The 26,479-nt window shown below is 37.2% G+C and overlaps 1 protein-coding gene and 1 long non-coding RNA gene across 4 annotated transcripts in view; both read left to right on the top strand.

Annotated features, from left to right (window-relative positions):
* LOC114286548 (uncharacterized) overlaps positions 1–24,272 on the top strand; it is a 31,381-nt gene extending 7,109 nt beyond the window's left edge. For 2 of the 3 annotated variants that reach the window (XR_014339670.1, XR_014339671.1), the window contains one exon: positions 23,887–24,272. This is a non-coding gene — a long non-coding RNA (uncharacterized LOC114286548). Of the gene's footprint in view, positions 1–23,874 lie in introns of all 3 variants that reach the window. The other variant, XR_014339672.1, reaches the window with a different exon arrangement.
* LOC114321621 (uncharacterized) lies at positions 2,060–4,444 on the top strand. The gene is made up of 4 exons (XM_082886804.1): positions 2,060–3,896; positions 4,022–4,078; positions 4,153–4,239; positions 4,322–4,444. The coding sequence occupies exon 1, from the start codon at positions 2,741–2,743 to the stop codon at positions 3,839–3,841; it is 1,101 nt and encodes a 366-aa protein (XP_082742930.1). The 5' UTR covers positions 2,060–2,740; the 3' UTR covers positions 3,842–3,896; positions 4,022–4,078; positions 4,153–4,239; positions 4,322–4,444.
* Positions 24,273–26,479: the final 2,207 nt, after the last annotated feature.

Below are 26,479 nucleotides of genomic sequence, written 5' to 3'. Positions count from 1 at the left end.
CATTTTTTTTTATTATTTATTTTTATTTTTTTTTAAGCAGAATAGAAGTTAATGTGCCCATTGCAGGCTCAAGCTTTCTGCCAACTGATTTAATGAACTTGATAGGTTTTTTTTTTTTGTTTTTCATGAAGAAAATTAGGAACCAAAGATCTCATATCCTCTGTGAATAGTTGAAAGGAATTGTCCAAATAAACAGATTTTGCTACCCTTTTTTTTTGTCCAATTATTTTCCTGCTACTTTTTTTGTAACAGCAGATTTTGCTAGAAAAGAAAAAAAAAATACGAACAGACTTTTTTTTTTTTTTTTTTGCTAACCATGAGCCCAAAGGCTTTTCCTGCTACCCTTTTTGTAATAGCAGATTTTGCTAGAAAAATATAAATAGGTTTTTTTTATTTTTTTTATTTTTTTATTTTTATTTTTTTTAAATCTAATCTAATCAAAGCCAGAAAAATATAAACAGACTTGTTTTTTTTCTTTTTTTTAATCTAATCTAATCTAATCAAAGCCTGCCCCCTCGTGATTCGTGCAAGTGAACTTTAATCGTACGAATTACGATTTTTTTTTTTTGTGGCAATTAGTTCACGTCTTTTTCCCTCTTTTGCAGGCGACACGCAAGGCGTCAGAGTTTGTTTGAAGGTATCATTGCCCCTTCTAGCCTAATGGCAATGAGTGGTTTGAATCATTGGCAGTGATTGTGTCCTTTTACCCCAATGGCTTAAATCCTTGGCAGTGATTGTGTCCTTCACCCCAATGGGTTGAATCCTTGGCAGTGAATGTGTCCGTCACCCCAATGGCTTGAAACCTTGGCAGTGATTGTGTCTTTCACCCCAATGGCTTGAAACTTTTGCAGTGATTGTGTCTTTCACCCCAATTGCTTGAATCCTTGGCAGTGATTGTGTCCGTCACCCCAACGGCTTGAATCCTTGGCAGTGATTGGGTCTTTCACCCCAATGGCTTGAAACCTTGGCAGTGATTGTGTCCTTCACCCCAATGGGTTGAATCCTTGGCAGTGATTGTGTCCGTCACCCCAACGGCTTGAATCCTTGGCAGTGAATGTGTCCGTCACCCCAACGGCTTGAATCCTTGGCAGTGATTGTGTCCTTCACCCCAATGGGTTGAATCCTTGGCAGTGAATGTGTCCGTCACCCCAACGGCTTGAATCCTTGGCAGTGAATGTGTCCTTCACCCCAATGGGTTGAATCCTTGGCAGTGATGTGTCCATCACCCCAACGGCTTGAATCCTTGGCAGTGATGTGTCCATCACCCCAATGGCTTGAATCCTTGGCAGTGAATGTGTCCGTCACCCCAACGGCTTGAGTCCTTGGCAGTGAATGTGTCCTTCACCCCAATGGGTTGAATCCTTGGCAGTGATGTGTCCTTCACCTCAACGGCTTGAATCCTTGGCAGTGATATGTCCTTCACCCCAACGGCTTGAATCCTTGGCAGTGATGTGTTCGTCACCCCAACGGCTTGAGTCATTGGCAGTGATTGTGTCCGTCACCCCAACGGCTTGAAACCTTGGCAGTGAATGTGGCCGTCACCCCAACGGCTTGAAACCTTGGCAAGGGGCTTTCGTCAATTTCTTTATATTATGACATTTTGCCTTCACTAATCTTTTTTTTTTTTTTTTTAAGAAGCATGGAAAAGACACTTGAATATCTTCGACGTGACGAGAGGAATGTATTGGATAAATCTGGTCCGAAAATAATTCGGCACAAACCTATCACTGCTTTATTGTCACCTGCGGAGTTGGACCCCTACATCTCTTTACATACGGCTTCCGAAGACTTGATCTATACAGGAATTCGAAACTGCTGTGAGATTCTCGAGAAAGGGCACTCCAAATCAATTGGTTCATTCCCTGTCTCAATCCTTCGTCCATTTTCTGAAGACCTTCACTGCTCCGAATTTAATACTCTTCTTAAGAGAATGAAGCATGAAAAACTAACGTGGGATAATTCCTTTAATGTCCGTGGCATTTCTACCAATTTGCAATCCCCTATATGGATTTTTTGGTTGAATGACGTTCTTTTCACATTTGCCTCTATTTTGAAGAAGTGTGAGATTTATGTTGCAATCTATGTATCCCAATTTGCTTATGCCAGGAATGTCTCCCTCCTCAAAGGATTCTTAGAGCGATGGTCACCCGACACCAACACTTTCCACACAATTTACGGCGAACTTGGGATCTCTTTATGGGACCTTCATCGCATTAGCGGGCTTCCTATCCATGGCGAGTTTTATGAAGAGTTCACCCCCTCCAATGACATTTTATATTCGTCCTAGACATCCAAGGCGTGCCGTGGGCTTTTCAACATTTATGCCAGCTCGTTTCAATCCAAGAAGTTTAACCACTGGACTTTCAAATTCATTGACGAATCCCCAACTTCGATTAGTGGTTTTCAACGAAAAGACAGAATCCTTGATGATGTGTATCTTTCTGGTTTTTTGGCGAGCTGGCTTAGCGGATTTGTCTTTCCTCACTCTTCCGGGGAAATTCGTCCGACGACCTTTCATGTAGCCACCAAAATGGCAGGTGGAACCTTATTTAGCCTGGCCATCCCCGTCCTTGCATACCTCTATCATTGTCTTGGCAAAATGGCATCATCATCTTCACCTAGGAAGGAAAATATTCAGGGTCTTTTACATTACCTTTTTGGATGAATTTCACTATATTTTGTCAAGACTTACTCTCATGGGGATCTTCAGTCGATTTGTCCGATTCCTGATATTCATTTCATGCCATATCTTGGGTTTATTGGAAACCAATCGGCTGCCCAGTTTTTTACTGATAAATTTCCATTTGTGGACTCTCTCCTAACTTATTGCACAGAGTGTCAGTTTAGGGCTCTTACTCATGAAAGTGAACCTTCAGGCATTCTGGTCGACTCTGAAAGGATATCACCTTTCCACCTTGGATATCTTATATCTTTGAGGCAAGGGATTTTAACTTTTAAAATGGGATTTAATTTCATTTCTGAACCGTACTCCCCTAACCGATACGGTCGTCAATTTGGGTTTGCTCAAGCATGCCCTATACCGCTTAATGTATCTTGTCGGCAGCCCTTTGAGTGGTCTAAATTTTATTACAACTGGCGCCATATGTTACGCTGCGGTACAAAAGTCTCATTGGAGTTACCAGGCTCCCGATCTACTTCTCACGTAACCATGCCTTATGCCAATTGGTGGTTGGGAACTTCCTTTACCGTGCTTCAATATGTTACTCATACCCAGCCGAAATCTTCACGCAAGAGAAAACTGGATATGTCAATTAAAGATCGAAAGACGAAGAATCCTCCTTACTCTAGAGCTAGGTCATCATCTTCACCTATTGCTCTAGAAGCATCATCACCTCAGAGAATGGATAGTAGTCGATCACTTATTGCTCCTTCTCGATCTAGTTACTCGGTTTCAGATCTCCTTCATCTTTTCGAGGATATGTGTAATTCTCAATTTAAGATGAGATTTAGCTTCAAGCAAGTAGATTCTGGTCCTCAATTTTCTAATATCGCAAAGCTTTTTCCAGAGACTATGTTTATTAGTGATTGTACAGGAACTTCCCAACCCACCGTAGCGACCAAAACCCCAATGGATCAATTTCGCACATACTTGTACTCTTTTCTTGAAGATAAAGATGAGAATATGATTCAAGAACTCTTTGAGGGAGATGGGTATGAATTAACTGCCTTGGGTCGTATTCGCATTAAGAGTATTGAAATTCCTTCTCCTACCAAATCTTTTGATTGTTCTCTCAATGGAAGTAGCGAGAGTGAAGATGAGTTTTATGACTACACCCCTCTTTTAGATGGCACACCGACTAAGATGAGTAAATCGCCTTAAGCAAATGTAGCTTTTTCTTCTCCTTCGAACGAGTCATCCAAGCTATTAGAGAAAGGTATAATTCTTTTTTTTTTCTTTTTATTTATTTATTTATTTATTTATTTATTTATTTTATATATTTTTATATTTTATATTTATATTTATTATTATTATTATTTTTAATACCTTTCATTTTCTTAGACACTGCGCCTCGGACTTCCCCAGCTGCCTCGCATATGCCATTGGCTACCTTTAAGGGTATTCTTATTCATTTCTTGTACCTCATTTTATTTCATCATGTATAGATACTCAAAGAACTCTTTTCTCTTTAGATCATGCCACATTGCAAAATCCATGGTCCGCTTGTGGGAATCACAACTTGTCTCCTCCACCTAAGTCTCTTCAAGCCGCACACCAAGGTATACTTCATTCATCTATATACATATATATATTGCTTTTACCTTCTGCGTTTTCATTGAGTATCTCCTTCTATTTTCACAGAAAATACTTCTGACACATTGGAAGAGACAGACGAAATTACTTCTGATACCTCGGAAGAGGCCCAAATTCTTGCAGACTTACTTGAAGCAAATGAGGTTAACAAATTATTTGACAAACTTGAAGCACCCTTCGCTCCATCTAACCTTCTTTTGGGAACTTCTTCTAACGAAACAGCCACCCATATTCAGAAAGGTCTTACTATTTCTCTCCAATCAATGACGGATGTTAATGGCATGATTGCTGTAGCAAACAACGTTTTCATGATTTTGAAGAGTTTGGGTGTAGACTTCATTTCCATTTATGAGAAGGTTAAGATATTCCTTGAGTGCTTTGCTTTGAAAACCCAACTTGCAGATTCTTCAAACTTGTCTACTGCAGAATTTGAGGCCCAATATTATGAGAAGAAGCTTCATTTCGACAAAGTTTCTGGCGAACATGAACAATTGTTTGCTTCAATTATCAAGTCGGATGAGCACATTGCGGGTCTTAATCAAAGGATTATTCAAACCAAAGAGTTACTCAAACAACTTGAAGAGGAATTGTCATCCACCCACGCGGAACATGCATCCTTTATGTGTGATTTTGCACAAGCTTCCGAGAGTGTTTCTAAATCAGAAGAAGACGTGCAAATTGCTCTGAATGTTTTGAGCCAACACAAGAAGAAGAATGGACAACACAGTGTTGTGGAACGTGCTTTTGAAAGGGCTAAGGCTTCTCTTAATGAATGAATGCACTTTTATTTTTTTATTCATCCGAACATAATGTATTTATGAAATTTCGCTCAATGATAGATTTATTTGTTATATGAAATTTCTCAATACAATACATTGATTTGTCTTATTTTAGCCGAACACAATAGATTTATTTGTTTATATGAAATTTCTCAATACAATACATTGATTTATCTTATTTTGGCCGTACACAGTTTATACTCTTGCGGGCCAGGAGTATCCAATGTTTTATCACCTTAGATTTCGGTGAGGTATTTTAGCAGTTTAACCACATACAATACCGTTGGTGGTGTTTGACTTTTGTTTGGCCGTACACAGTTTATACTCTTGCGGGCCAGGAATATCCAATGTTTTATCACCTTAGATTTCGGTGAGGTATTTTAGCAGTTTAACCATATACAATACCGTTAGTGGTTCTGATCTTTGTTTGGCCGTACACAGTTTATACTCTTGCGGGCCAGGAGTATCTAATGTTTTATCACCTTAGATTTCGGTGAGGTATTTTAGCAGTTTAACCACATATAATACCGTTGGTGGGTTTTTTTTTTTTTTTTTTTTTTTTTTTTTTTTTTTTTTTTTTTTTCTTTGCCCTAACTTTTGCATAGGCCGCCCTTTCGGGTTTTCAACCTAGCAGGCTTTCTTAAGGGTAATATCTCTTCAAAAACCTTGCATTGGTTGGGGGAATGATTCTGTCACCATCCATCGTTATCAACAAATAGGCCCCATTAGAATAAACCTTCTCAATCACATAAGGTCCTTCCCATTTGGGCTCAAGCTTTCCTTTGGTTCTTCGTGAGACTACTATGGGTGTTCTAACCATTAGTACCAAGTCTCCTTTTTTAAAGGAACGAAGCCTCACTCTTTTATTGAATGCATTTGCCATCCTTTGTTGGTAGATTTCCAAGTTCTGTTGAGCATACAGCCTTCTTTCATCCAGGGTCTCCAGCTCAGCCAACCTCACTCTTGCACTTTCATCTTCTGTTAAGGACTCTTGTATTGCCACTCGTAATGATGGTATTTGAACCTCAAGTGGTAACACTGCTTCTCCTCCAAACACCAACGAATAAGGGGTTGCTTGAGTAGGAGTTCTGTGCGAAGTTCGATAAGCCCACAAAGCTTCTTGTAACTTTTCATGCCAAGCTTTTTTGTTCTTATCCACCATCTTCTTAAGAATTTTGCACAATGTCTTGTTGAAAGCTTCTGCCAAACCATTGGCAGGTGCATGATATCTTGATGAATGGTTGTTTTTGATTTTGGCAAATAACTTGTTCAAAGCATCACTCCTGAATGGCTGTCCATTATCCATGATGATACTTTTTGGAATCCCAAACCTGTAAATGATATGGGTTCGGATGAACTCGGAGACAACTGTGCTTTTTATATCCTTTAAAGCCACAGCCTCTGCCCATTTTGAAAAATAGTCAGTTGCAGCTAGGATGTATCGATATCCTGCTGAAGATGGAGGTACAAAAGGACCAATAATGTCCACGCCCCATGCTGCAAATGGCCAAGAACAAGTTGTTAAATGTAAAGGCTCTGGGGGTTGGTGGAGAAAGTTCCCATGGAATTGGCAGACTTGGCATCTTCGAGCATAATTTATGCAATCTGCAATCATAGTCGGCCAATAGTATCCCAACCGTTTTAGCTGCATGTGTAATTTAGGACCATTTTGGTGTGCCCCACATACACCTGCATGTATTTCTGCCATTACCTCTTGAATACGCGCCTTGGCTATACACCGCATGAACATTCCATCCAAAGACCTTTTGTGTAACGTTCCATCTTTCCACAGGACGAATTTGGTAGCCTTGCGTCTCATTTCAATTCTTTTTACTTTATCTTCAGGTAGCCTACTATGTTGGAGGTAAGCTATGAATGGTTCCCGCCAATCCTCCTCGTTTTCTCCTTTCGTGGTGACAACCAAGATTGGAACCAAGTCGGAAACCTCTTTTAAAGGTTGTAACACCCTTCTTTCACTTACCGTGATAGTAATTGTTTTGCTATCTGGTAGGGTGAGTGATGCAGCCAAACTTGCAAGTGAATCAGCTCGAGCATTTGTTCTTCTCTTCACATGGAAAATATGTGTTTTTCTGAATTGCAAAAGCAATTGATCAGCCCTTTCATGATACGGGATGAGACTTGTTTTCTTAACAATGTATTCTCTACGGAGTTGCTTTACCACCAGTTCCGAATCTCCATAAATTGAGAGTTCTTCAATAGGAATTTGTAATGCCAATTCTAATCTAGCAATTACAGCTTCATATTCTGCCTCATTATTGGAGCATCCTTTACTTAAGGCGAAAGAATGGGTGATTATAGCATTGTCTAATGTCACAAACACAATTCCAATTCCAGCTTTATTGTTTTTAGGATTTTCTTGCTTTTTGCCATCTGGACTCCTTGAAGCTCCATCAAAATACGTCTTCCATCCTTTCTGAATTTCTACTTGCATAACCTCTTCATCTGGTAAATCAGTTACTAGAGGTGAGTCATCAGGTATAGGATGTGCTGCCAAAAAATCTGCTAGAGCCTGCCCCTTTACAGCTCTTTGGGAAACATATTCAATTGCGAATTGTTGGAGAATTACAGCCCACTTTGCAATTTTTCCTGAAAGTATGGGCCGTGAAAGTATATATTTCAAGGGATCTGCTCTTGATATCAACTTGACTTCGTGTTCCAAGACATAGTGCTTTAGTTTTTGCAAGGCGAACACCAAGGCAAGACATGTCTTTTCGATAGGGGAGTAATTGACCTCTGCCCCAATCAACGTACGACTCAAGTAATACAAGGCATTTTCTTTCCCATGCTCATTATGTTGTGCCAACAATGCCCCTAACGAACCATCCAAGGCTGTTATGTACAACAAAAGTGGTTTTCCTTTTATTGGGCTCATAAGTCCTGGAGGCTTCAAAAGATACTCCTTAATACTATTAAAAGCATTTTGGCATTGCTGATCCCATTCAAATGGAACACCCTTTTTCATCAATCTTGAGAATGGCAAACATCGACCAGCTAAGTTAGAAATAAATCTTCTGATATAGGCCAACCTCCCTTGTAGCCCCTTCAATTCCCTTAAATTTCGTGGAGGAGGCATTTCGGCAATAGCTTTAATCTTGGTAGGGTCAATTTCAATCCCTTTGTTTCGAACCACAAACCCAAGAAATTTTCCTGATGAAACTCCAAATGCACATTTTAGTGGGTTCATCTTCAGTTTGTACCTCCTCAAACGTTCAAAGATTTTTCTCAAATCTTCCACATGGTTTTCCTTTTCCTTTGTCTTGATGACAAGATCATCAACATAGCATTCGATGGTGTCGTGGAGCATATCACCAAAAATTATAGTCATCGCCCTTTGATACGTGGCCCCAGCATTTTTCAGGCCAAAAGGCATTACCTTATAGCAAAAGACTCCTCTCGGAGTCCTGAATGCAGTCATTTCTTCATCTTTAGGTGCCATTCGGATTTGATTGTATCCTGAGTATTCATCCATAAAAGACAAGGTTTCATACCCAGTAGTTGCATCTACAAGAAGTTCAGTGATGGGCAAAGGAAAGTCATCTTTAGGACAAGCCTCATTGAGATCACGGAAATCAATGCAAACCCTGATTTGACCATTCTTTTTCTTGACTGGCACTATGTTTGCTAGCCAGGTTGGATATTTGACTTCTCTGATGAATCCTGCATTGATAAGCTTGTCGACTTCAGCTTCAATTTGGGCTGTAAGCTCTGGTCGAGTTCGCCTTTGAGGCTGTTTAACTGGCCGTTTCTCAGGGTGAATTGCAAGCTTATGGACTGCAATCTCTGGATTAAGACCAGGCATCTCACTATAGTTCCATGCAAATATGTCATGATACTCCCTTAAAAAGGAAATATATTACCGAGCTTCTTCTTCCTTTAAATTTGCACTAATGAAGGTTGGTTTGTTTTCTCCTTCATCACCCAGATTTATTTCACAAAGGTCATCCACGGTGGCTTGGCCTCCTGCTTCAAATTCTGTTGGTGCAGGTTGAGCTTCATCTTGGTCAACATCTTCCAACACATCTTGAGTGATAGTCATGTTTGCTGGAAATTTTTCCTCATTCCCCTGATAGCCTAACCCCTCTGTCCTGGCGGTGATAATACCGCCTTGCTGGATAGCCTGCCTCTGTGAAGGTGTTAATGCAAAGTCAAAGGGTGTCATTGTTCCTGGTATTTTTTCAGGATCTAAACCAACTTTTACCAACATCTGTGTGATTTCTGCACTGAAGGTAGGATTCTCAAAACTCGAGATGTTTTCTTCTGGCATTTGTTCAACTTTCACTTTCTATTCAACATCTCCAAGCAGGTGGAATATGATGGGTTTCGACCCTTTTCCTTTAGAAGGGACCACAATCTTATTATATTTTTCCACATAGGTGCATTCTGTCCTCCTTAATGGCAACGTGAACTCACCCTTGAGATCCAAAATTGGATTTATTGGGGCTAGAACCTTTGCCCCAGTTTCCTTTCGGACTTTGGCACATATCGAAAAGTCCTTTTTGTCGAAACTGGAATAGACTCTAGAGCGTCTTTGACATTCGGAGTATCTTCAGATTTCTTCACATCTTTTCCCTTTCTTTGTGAAGTCTTTGTATAGAAGCGAGCATCAGCATAATAGGCCTCTACTTCACCAAATGGATCATTGTCAGCCACAATTGTTCCCTCTTTTTTGGGTGAAGGCAATGGGTACTTGATACATTGGTGATAAGTTGATGGCACTGCATGATGATTATGCATCCATGGTCTCCCAAGCAAAGCATTGTAGGAGGTGTCTACATCAATGACCAAGAACTCAGTGCTTTCTTCAATATCTCCAAACTTGGTTCGTAGTTCAATCTTTCCCATTGGGCGTTGTTCATTCTGATTAAATCCTTGAATGACCAGATGACTTGGGCGTAATTGTGAAATTCGAACCCCTAACAAGTTTAAAGCCCTCCGAGGCAGGAGGTTTACCGCAGATCCTCCATCAACCAGAATTCGAGAATTTTTCACATCATGGATAAGCCTAGTGATAAACAAAGGCCGATTATGGTCTGTCATTTCAGCACACATGTCTTTGTCACCAAAGGTTACCATAGCCATGCATGTAGTTGCCTTCTCTTGACTTCTACCATCGATTTCTTTGTGGAAATCCTCTGGCTTGGACATGGCATATATTAAAGATTTTCGAAGCTCTGGAGACATTTTCAGTGCATCATATACGCTCAACAATGCTGGAATTTTCTTTAGATGAGCTAGTACATCACATTTCACTTGCTCTTCCTCTAGCAAAACCTGTGGAATTTCTGACGTTTGAGGGTCTTGAGAATTTCGTAATTTCCTCCGGTAGGTCAAGTAAGTCTGGCATACTTCAGCAACCGTCTTTTCGTTGACCTCAACTTCTTTTATTCCCTCACTTATTTGGACCATGTTAACTGGTCCAGCTGCAGGGTGATCATCATCATCAGTCACTTCTCCATCTTCCTGAAGCTGCATTCTTCTCCCATTTCTTAGGTACCGGGAGTCACGCCTATAAAAGCATTGAGATTCTTCAAAACCATTCTTCATGGCCTCCCAACTAGGCACCACGACTCCATCGAGGGAGTAATACCAGTCAAAGGCGATCCCCTCTATGGAAAGGGGGAATTGTTTTAGGCAAAGTGCTTCATTTTGAGCTGTTTCCCCACACTGTTTCAAAAAACGCCTAATATGTTTTTGAGGATCTCCATACCCCTCATATAGGACAAAATTTGGAAGTTCGTATCCTTCAGGAAATGGTGTTTGCTCTACCCATAAAGGGAACAAATCCCTTGGGCGATAAGTGCCCATCTCTCGAAGGTCAAGGGCAGTTTCAATCTTCTCCTCAATTGTGCCTTCTATGAAATCATATGTTTGAGAAGATGTACCTTCGTCATCCAAATGTTCTGACATCTCAATTTCTATTGGCCATGGTTTATAAAATGTCCTATAGAATCGATCAGCCATGGTGTCCCAATCTGGGATTGAATTAGGTGGCAGGCTGAAGTACCAATCCGCTGCCCATCCTTCCAAAGAAAGAACGAACTGCCGTAGAAGTAACGCCTGGCTTTTTACTGTATTTCCACATTGTGCAAGGAAACAAACCAAATGGCGCCTTGGACAACCTGTCCCATTATATAAAGGAAAACGAGGTACTGCATATCCTCGTGGGAACTGAACCCATTTGACCCAATTAGGGAAAGGGTGTCCAGAAATTTGATTTCTTTCAATACTCAAATTTTGATGGGCTTCAAAACCCTCATCTTTCAAAGAGACTGTTACTTTTGCCTGATGTTCCGTTTCCCTTCTAGCTTCAATTTTTGCTTTCTCATCATCACCTGGATTGCGAATGATATGTATTTCTCGCTCTTCAAAATTTACATCCACAGTGATGACATTACAAGGAAAGTCAAAGTGGTCACTTGATACACTTTCTTCATCGTATGTCCTAGCTGGGGATGTGTATGGTGAACCATCAGGCGAAAAGTCAAGTTCCCAATCTTCATTAGGATCCTCAACTTGAGATGACTTTGCTTGTTTACTTGAATGCTTCAATACTTCATCATCCGACATACACTCGCTATTCACCTTATCATCCTTGAAGTGTAGTCGTTTTTTCGCCTTTTTCACAAGCTCAGAGTCGGACCTACACCCGGTGTCTCCTTGTTCTGCCCCCCTTACATATTCTGGAGTGCTTTGATAGTACATTGGTGGTACTGGCGAATATTTTGGAGAAAAGGCTTCTGTTGTGTTTTCCGGAGAAGCTGGTGTATACTCTGGTGAGGCTGGTGTGTATTCTGGAGAAGTTGGTGTATACTCTGGTGAGTCAGGTATGCAGATAGGAGATGTAATGCAATCTCCTTCCCTAACTTTTGAACCAACTTCACCCTCATCTTCCTCGTCATCACTCAAAACAATGATGGTTAGGCAAGGGGCCAAAGTAAACTTTTCCTCCCTTCTTTTATCAAAGTATGTCTGCAACTCCACAGATTGAAATTTTGAAGGTAGAAATTCCTCCAATGTGACTGGGACAAGAGGACCTTGCTCTAATTGCTCATCAGGGGCCAATTTTTTCCCTTTTTCTTTCTTTAGATTCTTCTTTCCTTTTCTCTTACTTATTTTGGCTTTTTTCTGTTTCTTAGAAACTTTTGGTTTTTGCTTTTTGGAAACTTGTGTTGTTGAATCAACCACACTTCTAACTTTCACTGTGGCATTTTGTCTTTTCTTCATGCTTTTTGACTGATAAACAACCCATTTACCTTCATTATCATTGTCGATAGTGATTGGGTTAGCAGATGCCTTCTCTTGAGGAGGGAGCTTGATAATCTTAGAGTCCAAAAGTTCCTGAATTTTATCTTTCAGAACAAAGCACTCTTTTATCGGATGGCTAATCAAACGATGGTAGAGGCAATACTTTAGATTGTTGGTCTTTCCTACCTCATGTGGTCTTTTCACCTCAGGGAGAGCAATCAACTTTTGCTCCAACAGATCTTCAAATAGGTCTTCGACCAGATCATCCATGAAAGAATATTTCTTCTCTAACCTCTCTTTCATAGTCACCTTTTTAAATTCTTTGGGCTTTTTAGCCCCTACTACAACGGGACCCTTCTTTCTGGTTTCGATTGTAGCTGCAGTCGAGGACTCAACCCTTTCAACGGCCCTAGGCCTCCTTCGTTTAGCTAGATGCAGCTCCATATCATGAGCTTTAGTGCATAGATCATTGAATCCTTCAAAAGTTTGAGCCATAAGAGCCGTAGAGAGCTCGTGTCGAAAGTTGTTAAGGCACATCCGAATTAACTCTAATTGCGTAAACTTTTGAGGACAAGCAAATGTCAAATCTCGCCATCTTGCAATGAAATCTGTAACAAACTCATTGTCACGTTGCTTGGTCTCAATCAGTTCTGGTACTCCAACTCGCCTTTGTGTGTTGCAGAACTGTTTAAGGAACTCCTTCACTATAGAATCCCAATTTAGGATTGATCCCTTAGGAAGGTTAGCATACCAAGTAAATGCAGAACTTTCAAGTGACTGAACAAATAGTTGCAGACACAGGGCCTCATTATGGGCTATTGGCCCGCACCTTGAAAGAAAATGAGCCACATGTTGTCTTGGATCTCCTGTTCCATTAAACATTTTGAAATCTGGTTGGGAAAAACCAGAAGGGAATGGAACAGCATCTACCCATGCTGGGTAGGGTTTTGTAATTATTCGAAAATTCTCATCATCTTTTTCTTTGACTTTCTTTACTTGTCTCCTCACCATATCATCAATCATGGCCATGAGCATTGGATTCATACCACCACTGGTTAGATCAGAGTAACAAGGACCATTGCCCCCTGGGGTTAGTGTACTTTGTATGCCTACAGATGTCCCCATAACAGGTTGTGTCATTTGTTTGGGTGCACTTCCTGGTCCTGTCATTTGGGCCTGCAGCTGTTGCATTTGCTCCAACATAGCAGCCATTTCTCGTTCTTTTCTTTCGAGTTGTTCTTGTAGGGCCACCACTTTTTCCTTGAGACCTTGGTCTTGTTGGACCTGCGAATTTTCACCTTCTTTCTCAACCTCAGTCATCATAACCGCGACTTTGTTGATATCTTTCAATTCATTGTTTCCAATATTCGTTGAAACAAACGAGATAGAATCATCTTGTTCGTTAAAGGATTATCAACCCCCACAACATTACTCATATTTGAAGCATCTGATGCTTTGTTTTGAGCCTGACGGGTTATGGACCTTGTTACAGGCCCTTTTCTTATTCCCTCCATAGATAGTTCAACCAAAGTAGAAATATTTCCCAAGGGTTGCTTACCCTCCTCCACCTTGGATTTTTCGACAAAGACAGGACTTTCAATTTGTTTTTGGGGTTCATCTTTCGAGAGAGCCCTTTCAATAGCTCTTATAACATTTATTGCCACTGTTCTTAGTTCCAATTTCTTTAAGGCCTTATTTCTTCTTCGCCTTTGTCTTTTCGAAACTGGACTGGATGACATATTAAGTCGAGCCCCTAAGGGCATAGAAGGAACCGTTTGTGCCTTTGCAAATTCCTCATGAATTTTCAAAACAGTCCCTACATTTTTAGAGCGAGTTAATTGATGTTGATTCAAATCCTGTTGGGCCAACGGGTGTTTCTTATTCTGTCGGGCCAACGGGTGTTCTTTATTCTGTCGAGCCAACGGGTGTTCCTTATTTGAACCCTGTCGAGCCAACGGGTGTTCCTTGTTCGAACCCTGTCGAGCCAACGAGTGTTCCTTTGGCTCCTGCGAGTTGACTGAGATTTGGTTTGACCGATTTTGTGCTCTGAACAGAACTATCGGTTCGTAGGCATCAACTGTTTTTTCAACAACAGGGGCCTTTTTTCCATCAACAGGAGTTTGGGTCATTACCCTCCTCCCAATGGCCCTAATGATGGCCATGTTTTCAACAGAAGCTTTCTTCTGGGCAGACTCCACCATTTTAATGGAGTCTTCTACCCTTTTGAGTAGTTGGGCCACAACATTTTTTGTTGCCCCCGTTGAAGCTGCAACAAAAGTCGTAGTTGCAAACTAATTAGCCTCCTTTGCCTGAATTAGAAAGCTCTTCGTTTGGGTTGTAGCCCTCACAATTGCGTATTGCTTTGACGCTTTCACATAATCTTCAGTAATCTTTCTCAAACTTTCAGCTTTCTGGATTAGTGTGACTTTCTTCGTCACACCAGTTACCTTCGGGACAGCCAAGAGCTTTCGCTCCGGAGCCCCTTGGGTGGCAGGGGAAAGAAGTGCATCTTTCCAGGATTTCGTTGGCTCTACCTTTGGGACAGCCAAGAGCATTCGCTCCGGAGCCCCTTGGGTGATGGGTGTTATCTCCAACCTTGGTGATTTCAGAACCACTGGAGTGTAGGTTTGTCTCCTAACAGTTGCTTCAGCATTCCTATAACAAAAGAATACGTCAGTAAGTTTCAACTCTATGTATATATATATATATATATATATATATTTTGTTCTTCAAAAGATGGGAGGAGAAATAATGTCCCACTGGGCGTGCCAGAATTTGTAGACACAAATTTTAAAACATGAAGTGTTTCAACACATTTCAAAATTTTATGGTACAAATGTCCACTGTTTAGTTTTTTGACTAAACAGTGTTGATTATTTGAATAGCAGGTTCTTATTTCCGATCTGTATTTCAGATCGTTAATTACACATTTTATACAAATGAAACCTCCGATTAATGAAGAACAAAATAAACAACAAAAGACAATTAAAAAAAAGAAATATTTTATTGAAATTATTATGGGTTTTGAACCCTCGAATACAAAAAATACAATTCTTGGGTTTGGAACCCTTTACCTATTCATCGCCATTAGCGTAGGCTCTTCAGTTCTCTAGGCTTCTCTTCTTTTTTTTTTTTTTTTTTTTTTTTTTTTTTTTTTTTTTTTGTAACGACTTCTTTAGCTCTCAATTTCTTTCTCTCTCTCTCTGATCTTTTCCCTTCTGATTTTCTTTCCGATCCTCGCGTCTTGTGTGATGGTCCTCATATTTATGGAGGGCCATCAGGTGATAGGAATGCTTCATCTTCAATTTGAATTTCAAATTGAATGATATTTTAATTTCAAATTGAATGATAGCGCCATTTAAATTTTGAATAATAGCGCTATTTGATTAACCAGATTGATCTTTGGGGTTTCATCCTGTGTGGTGTCCTTGTTGTAGGCTCTACAGGTGTCATCTTTCGTAGGCTCCACGTGTCATTTGAGCATCTTGAATAACGTCGTTAAGATACGACGTTGTTTTATTTATACACTTCAACGGAGCAAGTTAATCATTTTGGGAAGTGATTGCCTACAACAGTCTTATCGTAGGCTCTATGTGTGTGATTGACTGTATTTGAAATTTAAACATAAATTTGGTTTAAAATTTATGTGCCAACAACATCTTAATCAGATTTCTTACATTCCTACTTGCCAAAAATAAAATGAAATCAGAATTCTTACATTCCAATTTTCAATAGAAAGTAGAATGTATCCCGGGTTTTACACAATAGTTTCCTTTGCAATTTAGTTTGTAAATATACATGGGAGGTGTTTTGGGAAAACTTCAAAATGCCATATTGGTATAAGAAGAATATAAAACCAATGAAGATTTAATGCACATATTTCTTTTTCAAGTGAATAGCCCTAAAGTATATGTTGGTTGCAAGTATGCTTATTATTGATTAAAATCAGAGATGTCAGCTTTGATTGTCATTGTTGCTAAAATTTGAGCCTAGATAGAGAGGAATCACTACAAAAAAATTGACTTTTTGCGACGGTAAAATACCGTCGCTAATAGTCCTAATGCCGTCGCTAATACTTTTTGCGACGGCAAAATGATTTTTTGCGACGGCAAGAGGGGGTCGCAACTGCAGGGGTTGCAAAAGAGTTTTTGCGACGGTAAGTGCCGTCGCTAATGTTTTGCGACGGCATTTTTTACCTTTTTGCGACGGCAACGTACAGTCGCTAATAATTTGAAATTTCTTGACTTTTTTGCGACGACCCTATTTTACCGTCGCTAAAATGTTATTTGAGACGGCAAAAAATACCGTCGCTAATAGTCTTTTTTAAAAAAAAAAACACTATTTTTTGCGACGGTGTAGTGCCGTCGCAAAAAGTATAAAAAATATGAAATTTTCTATTTTTTGCGACAGTGTAATGCCGTCGCAAAAAATATTAAAAAATAATAAAATTTTTATTTTAAATAATAAAATTTCTATTTTTTGTGACAGTATAATATCGTCGCAAAAAGTAAAACCTATAACAAAATTAATAAAAATATTAAAATTTTCTATTTTTTCCGACGGTAGTACCGTCTCTCACTCTCTAAGAGCTGATTATTTACATTCCATTCACAAAAACATCATAACAGAAAATAAAAATAAAAATTGATCAAACCATCAAATTCAATATTTTACAAAGAATAATTAAACTGTACATGTTCATAAAAGCATATTTAAATTATAAAATTCACCCAAATCCTAAAAAAAAATAAAATAATAAAATAAAATCTAAAATTCACCATTATTTTCCATTTATTTAAAAAGGCCTACAATGAGAACTTTCGCTTTTGGAGATTATAGGGCAGCCCAAATCCAAGCATTCAAAACAAACAATAAATCTTTCAAAAGGGAAAAATATAAACATGTAGAGGATATTGCTGATCCTCTTGGTGGTGGTGCCGCCACTGAGTCACTGCTAACTCCGGTCTCGGTTGTTGAATTCAAGGCCGAGGCTGACTAATCCTGCCCATTTCCCCCTTTGGTGAATGTTGTAGTTGAAGCCAATGGTGATGGCAATGGTAATGCAGCTCCAGAACTTGCTTTCTTCTCATCAACGCTGAGAACTGAGGTATTTGACTGGTCGACATTCAAGGCAGTGGTCGACTCTGAAATAGCTCTTGATTTAAACTTTAGTTTTTGCTTAAGAGCATGAATTCCAGTGTACAGTCTGTAAAGCGAGAAACACAACACAACCCGTAAATTCATGAGTAGAAATCCATACAAGGCACATATGATACAATCGTATACACCATATTTACTATCGTGAACGTGACATAATCTTCTAATGTGCTGAAACAATATAATATTTCTTTCAAAATCCAAACTTCATTAGAAGTAACCATTTTCTTCAAGGGAAACACCAATCTATTGCAAGAAACAATTTAACAATTCGGTGACACATGACCTTCGCCAGACAGAGAACCAGAGGGTATTAGCCCCCAACCAAACATTGGAAATTTCACAATTCAACTCTTGCTGACATGGCTGCTAACCAAGAGTAATGTTTAGCACTGTTCCATTTATATCTTCTTCATGACAAGTTAACCAAAACTCCATCTTAACTACGCATTTCCAATGATGAGGAAAACTTCACAACTATAGGAAGTAAGGCCAATATAGGAAACACAATAGCTGATTAAGGACCAAACATGGCAGATGACACCTTGGTCGGTCAAATAATTCAAGTGTTCAGCTCAATGTGTTCTAGGAAAAGCTACCGATACAACATCGCTACCTTGTGTGCCTGTTTTAGGACCGAAGGGGATTTAGTCCTAAAACAAGTGTTGAATATAGAACAAAATTAAGGACCGAAGAAAAGCAACCACATAATGACCACTGCTTTCTTTAAAGGCAGTTCTCATCCACATTTTTTGTATTTTTGTCATTTACTATAAAGTTAAGGTTATTTATGTCTACATACATAAATAAGGGCAAAATTGGGAATGACATGAAAATTTGTGATGATCTGATCAACATCTGTTAGTACTATTAACAGACAACTAACAGATGGGAAAAGTGAAATTCAAAATTGAACCTGAAGGGAGGTTAGTGTTTTTTTAGAAACGTGAAATTAATATGCCACTTTTACAATGAGCTACCAATGATTTCATTGGTCTTTTTCTCATGAGATTTATGTTAGCCTCAGCCAAAAGAGGCATCGACATCTTCTCCGCACAATCTGGATAGCACCCATAGTTTCCCATATCATTTATTTTCACCGTTAAAACAGCACCATATCCTTCACCCTGTTCATGAAACCCAATTAATTTACAAGAAAGTATAATCCTAAAATGTATTTGACATCCCAATTACAGCCCCCTTTGACAGAGCAGTTTGTTTCCTAGTATGTATTTGATTTGGCATAGGCCTACGGTAAAACATGATGAGTACAACAATATTGAACGAACATTATTCTTTTACTATCACCACTGATGTACTAAATCGTTACTTACCCGTTAATGATGCAATGAACTGTAAAAGGAGAGTAAAAGGGGGATAAAAAAAAGAAAAAATAGAGCTTCACGATTAATAAAAAAAAATGAACTAAGATCCACGATCATATTGTAGCAGTTCACTCACATTATACAACAGTTGCTGCATTATACTGTTGCAATCATTAACTGTTCCCCGCAATCTAATGCCTTTTGCTTCAACCATAAAATGTTGCGAGATGGTAACAAATGTCTGAAGGGGCTGCCATTGATAACTGTTCTTTAACTTCAGCTCAGTTGTACTGATGAGCTCTGCAGGTAGTTCGGTAGAAAAAAATCCAGAATTCACTTCCAGAGAAAACATGACCAGAAAGTGAGACTTGTTCCCTGAAAATCAACCAGAGAATATTAGGACTAGGTCTCATGAATATAATTTTAAAAAATACCCTAATAGAATTTATCCACTTATGATATAAACATTTCAAAGAGGATATTTGCTTCAAATAGTATGGATTTCAGAGTAAGCAGCAAGTGGTATTCTAGTTCCTATTACTAGTGCCCCAGAGACTCATGTTCCATGTAATACAAAGTTGGAGCTTGATCGGGTCCAATAATGGACGCAATAACCTTATTTTTGAAATTTAATAATAGGGAATATTACTTTGATATTTCACACTTGACAGTTTCCACCTCAATTTGAAGTAGCTCACTTAAGTAACAGAAGCATTTGAATATTGATACTACATGATCATAACCACTTTCCTAGCAAGAGATACCCATTTATGTAATCACCATGAAGACACTCTCTTAATCACCTCATTATATTGTCACGCTCAATTCATATTGACTGTCAATTTATTGTTGGCATATTAATTTCATGGCAGTAGTGGTGAAATTGAACCTGAAGGGAGATACCCATTTATGTAATCACCATGAAGACACTCTCTTAATCACCTCATTATATTGTCACGCTCAATTCATATTGACTGTCAATTTATTGTTTTTATACAAGGCCCAAGTGAACCCTGCATGAAATTGTAGAACATACCCATTAAGCTAGATTTTATGGTGAGTTAAATAGCACCCCTACCTACCCGATTTTAGACCACATAAAAATATCAAAAACAAAAACATATGCCTGTCAGTTTCACCCCTACATAAATAATTTGAGTATTTTCTTTGATTTTATTTTTATTTTTTACTCTTTTTTTTTCATCTCACACAAACTATGTTGAGATGTGAGAGAGAGAGAGAGAGAGAGGCTTATCCATGAAGTCGATCGGTGAGGAGTCGATCTTGCGAGGTTGATCGGTGAGGAGTTGATCTTGCGAGGTCGATCTGTGCAGACGAAAATGAGAGAGTGAGAGAGAGACTGATGAGATGAAGTGAGAGAGAGACTGATGAGATGAGATGAGAGAGAGAGAGAGAGAAGCTTACCTATGAGATCGATCGGTGCAATCAGAGAGTGAGGTCGATCGGTGAGGAGTCGATCTTGCGAGTTTGATCGGTGTGGAGTCGATCTGTGCAGATGAAAATGAGAGTGAGAAAGAGACTGATGAGATGAGATGAAATGAGAGGAATGAGAGAGCTGTGTGCATATTAGGGTTTTTTTTGGGGATTTTTGGTTGAGGGGGGGAAAAACCAGCGGGAATGGAAAAGGGGGAAGGGATTAGGGATTTTTGACATTGGGGATTTTGGGTTTGGGGTAGGAGAACCCTTGGGTTTGGGGTAGGAGAACCCGAGTGGGGTGTGTTTTTTGGAATTTTTTTTTATTTTTATTACAAATGAATATTTAAATAATAAAATGTTTTTTTTTCGCAATGGAAGAATTGTTAAAAAAACTATTTTTTATTAAAATAAATTTTTTTTATAGTTGATGAATTTTATTTTTTTTTACATTTAGTAAGGTTGAAAATTTATTTGTTTCATATTTATTTTAATGAATAAAAAATTATTTTTTGTGGTCAATGATTTTTTTGTGACTCATTTTTTTTTATACTAAAAATCAAGAACTAATTTTTTGTGGTAGAGGATAGAAATGGCAGTAGTGGTGAAAGTGGTGGATAAGAGGTGATAGTGGTGGTGGTAGTGATGGTGAATGAGATAAGTGGTGAAGTTGTGGTAGTGGTAGAGGAGATAGAATAGCGGTGGTAGATGAGAGGTAATGGTAGTAGTAGTGGTGGTAGTCGAGTGGTAGCGATGATCGTAGTAATGATAGTTGTAGAGATAGAGTGACAACAGTGGTAGTAGTGGAATGGCATTTGCAGTAGTGGTGAATATGGTAGAGAAGATGGGTGGTGAGAGAGAGATAAGTGAGAGACAGATAGAGAAGAGAGATAAAAAGAGAGAGAGAGAAAAAAAAACAGACAGAGACAAAGTGATGAGCGAGAGAGAGACAAAGTGGTCGCTAAAAGTGCATTTTCTTATAGTGGATCGATAAATCGAAAGGGAGCTCAGTAAATAGAGAAGACGGGAGTGAGAGAGTGAGCAACGCAAACAGAGAAAAAGATAGAGAGTAAGAGACAAAAAAAGAGATAGAGAGAGAAGAGAGATGAACGAGAGAGATAGAGAGAAGAGAGATGAACGAAAGAGACAGAGAGAGAAAAGAGATGAGAGAAGAGATAGATAAATAGAGAATATGAGAAGGAGAGAGTGAGCAAGGCGAACATAATGAGTGAGAGAGAGTGAGAGTGAGAGAGAGACAAAGAGAAAGAGATAGACAGAAAAAGAGACAGAGAGAGAAAGAGAGAGAGAGAGAGAGAGAGAGAGAGAGAGAGAGAGAGAGAGAGAGAGAGATAGAAGGAAAGATAGAAAATGAGAGAGAAACAAGAGATGAGCGAAAGATAGACAAAAAGAGAGAGAAATAAGGCGAAAAGAGATGAGCGAGAGAGAGACACAGAAAAAGAGAGAGACATAGAGAGAAGAGAGACAGATAGACAAACAGACAGAGAGAGAACAGTGATGAGTGAGAGAGAGAAAGAGAAGAGAGAAATGAAGATAAAAAAATGGATGAAAAGATATAGACAAAGAGAGAAAGAGCGAAAAGAGATAAATGAGAAAGAGACAGAGAGAGATAAGCGAGAGAGATAAAGAGAAGAGAGATGAGTGAGAGAGGCAGAGAGAGAAGACAGATGAGAGAGATAGAGAGAAGAGATATGAGCGAGAGAAAGAGAGAAAGAGAGAGACAGAGACAGACAGATAGACAAACAGAGAAGAGTGATGAGTTAGAGAGAGAGAGAGACAAAGAGAGAAAAAGATAGAGAGTGAGAGACAGAAAAAGAGACAGAGAGATAAAAGAGATGAACGAGAGAGATAGAGAGATAGAGAGATGAACGAAAGAGACAGAGACAGAAAAGAGATGAGAGAAAAGATAGATAAATCGAGGAGAAGCTCAATAAATAGAGAATATGAGACGGAGAGAGTGAGCAAGACGAATATAATGAGGGAGAAATACACAAATAGACAAGCATACAGAGAGAGAGATGAGTGATGAGTGAGAGAGAGTGAGAGTGAGAGAGATAAACAGAAAAAGAGACAGAGAGAGAGAGAGAGAAAATGAGAGATAGAAAAAGAGAGAGAAACAAGAGATGAGCGAAAGATAGACAAAAAGAGAGAAATAGAGCGAAAAGAGATGAGCGAGAGAGGGACACAAAAAAAGAGAGATGGGCGAGAGAGATAGAGAGAGATATAAATAAGAGAGAGAGAGAGAAAAAAAAAATAAATAAGAGAGATAGAGAGAAGAAAGATGAGCGAGAGAGATAAAGAGAGAAGACATAAGAGATAGAGAGAAGAAAGATATGCGAGAGACACAGAGAGAAAATGAGAGAGATACACAGACAGACAGAGAAAGAAGAGTGATGAGTGAAAGAGATAAAGAGAACAGAGAGAGATAAATACAGAGAGACAGGAAGATGAAAAAATGAATGAAAAGAGATGTTATATTAAAAGAGTAAGACGACATCGTTTTTTTTATTTTTTTTGTGACAGAAAAATACCATTGAATTTATTCAAACTATTTTGTGACTGTATATATATGAAGCTGTCTCAAAACCACAATCACTATGTTAGGTTAGAGTTTTTCAAAAACTCTTTTGAGAAAATTATACTTTCTTGTTTTCCGTGTTATATTATTTTTACTGAATTTTTTTAATATTTAATTTTTTTAATTTTTAGACACACCTAACATAAATACACCTAAAAAGTAAAAAAATCTTTTAAAAATTCACTAAATACCAAAAATACAAAAGAAATACAATAATTCAATACATTTTTTTTTATATTTGTATGTATTTATTAATTTTTAAAAATATTTTTTCATAATTTTTTTTTTAGATACATTTAAGTAAAGTGCATCTAAAAAAAAATTTAAAAATTTAAAAATATTCACTTAAAAAAAAAAAACCACAAAAGTGACTTTTTGCGACGGTACAAAATACCGTCTCAAAAAATCAGAGTATTTGCGACGGTAAAAAATACCGTCTCAAAAAATAGAGTATTTGCGACGGTAGAAAAATACCGTCTCAAAAAAGAAGAGTACTTGCGACGGCAGAAAATACCGTCGCAAATACTCTCTTTTTTTGCGACGGTATTTTTCTACCGTCGCAAATACTCTGTTTTTTGAGACGGCATTTTTTACCGTCGCAAATACTCTGTTTTTTGCGACGGTATTTTTCTACCGTCGCAAATACTCTGTTTTTTGAGACGGCATTTTTTACCGTCGCAAAAAGTCACTTTTTGCGACGGCAAGTGTACCGTCGCAAATAGTTCCGTCTTTTAAGCCCCATTTTCTTGTAGTGAATGATTGATTTTTTTTATTCTTTATAATAATTATATGTTTTCCTGCTCAACTCCTTATGTTAGAAGATGTTTAGTTAAATTACCATGTTTGATCCCCCCCCCCCCCCCCCCCCCCCGGTCACTCGTTATCCAGCAAATAGGAAAAATTGAGACTGGGTTCCTTTTTCATTTGTCACTTGGTCACGTGTTATCCAGCAAATAGGAAAAATTGAGAGGACTTGGCTATTGAATTTAAGATTTCTGTATGTTGGATTATTCATGATTACGAGTTCTTGATATGCTTAACTAGTTTGTGTTGTAGGCAGCAAACAAGAACCGATTCAACATTCAAACACAAGCCATTTAAATTTGGATTTGGGATTCAAGAGCCATAATGAAAACCATGAATCAGATGGTGGAAACAAGGAGGCCAAGTTGGGTAGACCGAGGTTAGGTTGGTTTCGAACGTCGCTTGATATATTGTAACATTATTCCGGACACAGAAAACAGAAGGATGAAAGAAATTACTTGTCTTTAAATTGCTGATTCTAATATTATTGTTATGCTTTTGATTATTTGATTTTTTGCTGGAAATATCAATGTCAATGTCAATGTCAAATTGCTTTCTTTTGGATGTTTGTGATGATATATTAGAATAATTGCTGATATTAATCAGCGGATGTGAATGAAAGTTGTTATGGTGTTTGGTTCTTTGAGATTTGTTTGCTTGTTGAGAAATAGGAGGAAAAATATAGAAAATATCATTTGAATCTTATGTCGTAGGTTGTTGCAATCAATATAGTTTCGTTTTTTGCTGATAAAAAAATGTTTTTACAATTTTTTTTTCTAAGAGAAACAATCAATGTGTTTGGTTTGAGTTTTTTGGATTAAGTTTTTTGAAAATTGAGTTTTTTGGTATTCATGTTTTTTTTTTTATTTTTAGTGAATATTTTTAAAATTTTAAACATTTTTTTTGTTACTTTTTTAGATGCACCTTACTTAGATATATCTAAAAGGTAAAAGATTTGTGAAAAAATATTTTAAAAAATTAATAAATACATAAAAATATAAAAAAATGTACTAAATTTTCGTATTTTTTTTTGTATTTTTGATATTTAGTGAATTTTTAAAAGGTTTTTTTCACATTTTTTTTTTACTTTTTAGATATATTTATGTTAGGTATGTCTAAAAAGTAAAAAAAATTACTTAAAATATTAAAAAAATTCAGTAAAAACAAAAAAATACGAAAAATAAGAAAATAAAATTTTCTGAAAAATGTTTTTGAAAAAGAAGAACCAAGCAAATAAAATGTTATTGCAAAAGTTATATATGAGTACTGTTACAAAATCAAAAAGGAAAAAAGACATATATATATATGTATGTATATAATTGTTATGCTTTTGATTATTTGATTTTTGCTGGAAATATCAATGTCAATGTCAATGTCAAATTGTTTTCTTTTGGATGTTTGTGATGATATATTAGAATAATTGCTGATAATAAATGAAAGTTGTTCTGATATTTTGGTTCTTTGAGATTTGTTTGCTTTCTGAGAAATAGGAGGAAAAATATAGAAAATATTATTTAAATCTTATGTTGTATGTTGTTGCAATCAATATATCTTCTTGTTTTGCTGATCAAAAATCTTCTTTTACAATTTTTTCTAAGAGAAACAATGTTATTGCAAAAGTTATATATGAGTAATGTCACAAAATCAAAAAGGAAATATATATATATATATATATATATATGTTCTCAAACTTTTAAAGACTAATTTTAGTTATCTCAAAAAAAATTATAACTACCACTTTTAGAGAACTAAAACTTTTAGAGACCACTTTTGATTGTCTTAAAAATTAAGGTTGTGTTTGGAACGTTTTTTAAATTATGATTGTATCCTCATATTTTAATATGATGTTTGGATAGGATGTTCAAAGTATACTCCCACAATATTTAGAAAACACTGCAGAAAACTCACATAGAGACGCGATTTTTAATTTTTTTTTTTTTGAAATTTGGCTTAACCGGTCGTCCCACTGGTCGATCGGCCAGTTGACCGGAACAGTGCAAATTTTTTTTTCTTTTTACAATTGACATATGTTAATTTTTAAAATATTTTCCGAATTTTTAAAAAAAATTTATGTGTTTTAATCAGTGTGTTTAGTTTGAGTTTTTAATATTAAATTTTTTGAAAACTGAGTTTTTTGATTTTTGTATTTTTTTGTTTTTAGTGAATATTTTTAAAATTTTAAACATTTTTTTTACTTTTTTAGATGTACCTTACTTAGATATATCTAAAAAATAAAAAATTTGTAAAAAAATATTTTAAAAAATTAATAAATATATAAAAATACAAAAAATGTACTGAATTATTGTATTTTTTTGTATTTTTGGTATTTAATGAATTTTTAAAAGGTTTTTTTCACAATTTTTTTACTTTTTAAGTATATTTATGTTAGGTATGTCTAAAAAGTAAAAAAAAATTGTTTAAAATATTAAAAAAATTTAGTAAAAACAAAAAAACACAAAAAAATATGAAAGTAGAGTTTTCTGAAAAGTGTTTTTAAAAAAATGGAACCAAACAAGCTGAATATAATTTTGAGTTGTATGTTTGGTTATGAGTTGTAAGTTTTTGTATCAAATATCATATGTTATATCAAAAATTCCCCACTCAATTCAAAACTCTTTTACCAAATAAATTTTCCGCACTCAAATCATAATTTCAAAACTCACAAACTCAAAATATAACTCCTACTCTCAAATCACATTTTAAAAACTCTACCAAACACAACCTAAAACTTTTAGAGACCGACTTTTATTGTCTCAAAAACTAATTTTTTACCGTAGAGTTGTAATAGACATTTAAAGACAATTTTGGTTGTCTCAAAACTAAAACTCATTGCAATCAAATATTT

Source organism: Camellia sinensis, chromosome 9 (genome assembly GCF_055761805.1).
Source record: "Camellia sinensis isolate YWXY chromosome 9, ASM5576180v1, whole genome shotgun sequence".
In the NCBI taxonomy this organism is placed as follows: Eukaryota; Viridiplantae; Streptophyta; class Magnoliopsida; order Ericales; family Theaceae; genus Camellia; species Camellia sinensis.
The sequence above is the reverse complement of the archived record's forward strand: the minus strand, read 5'-3'. Positions and strand labels throughout refer to the sequence as shown.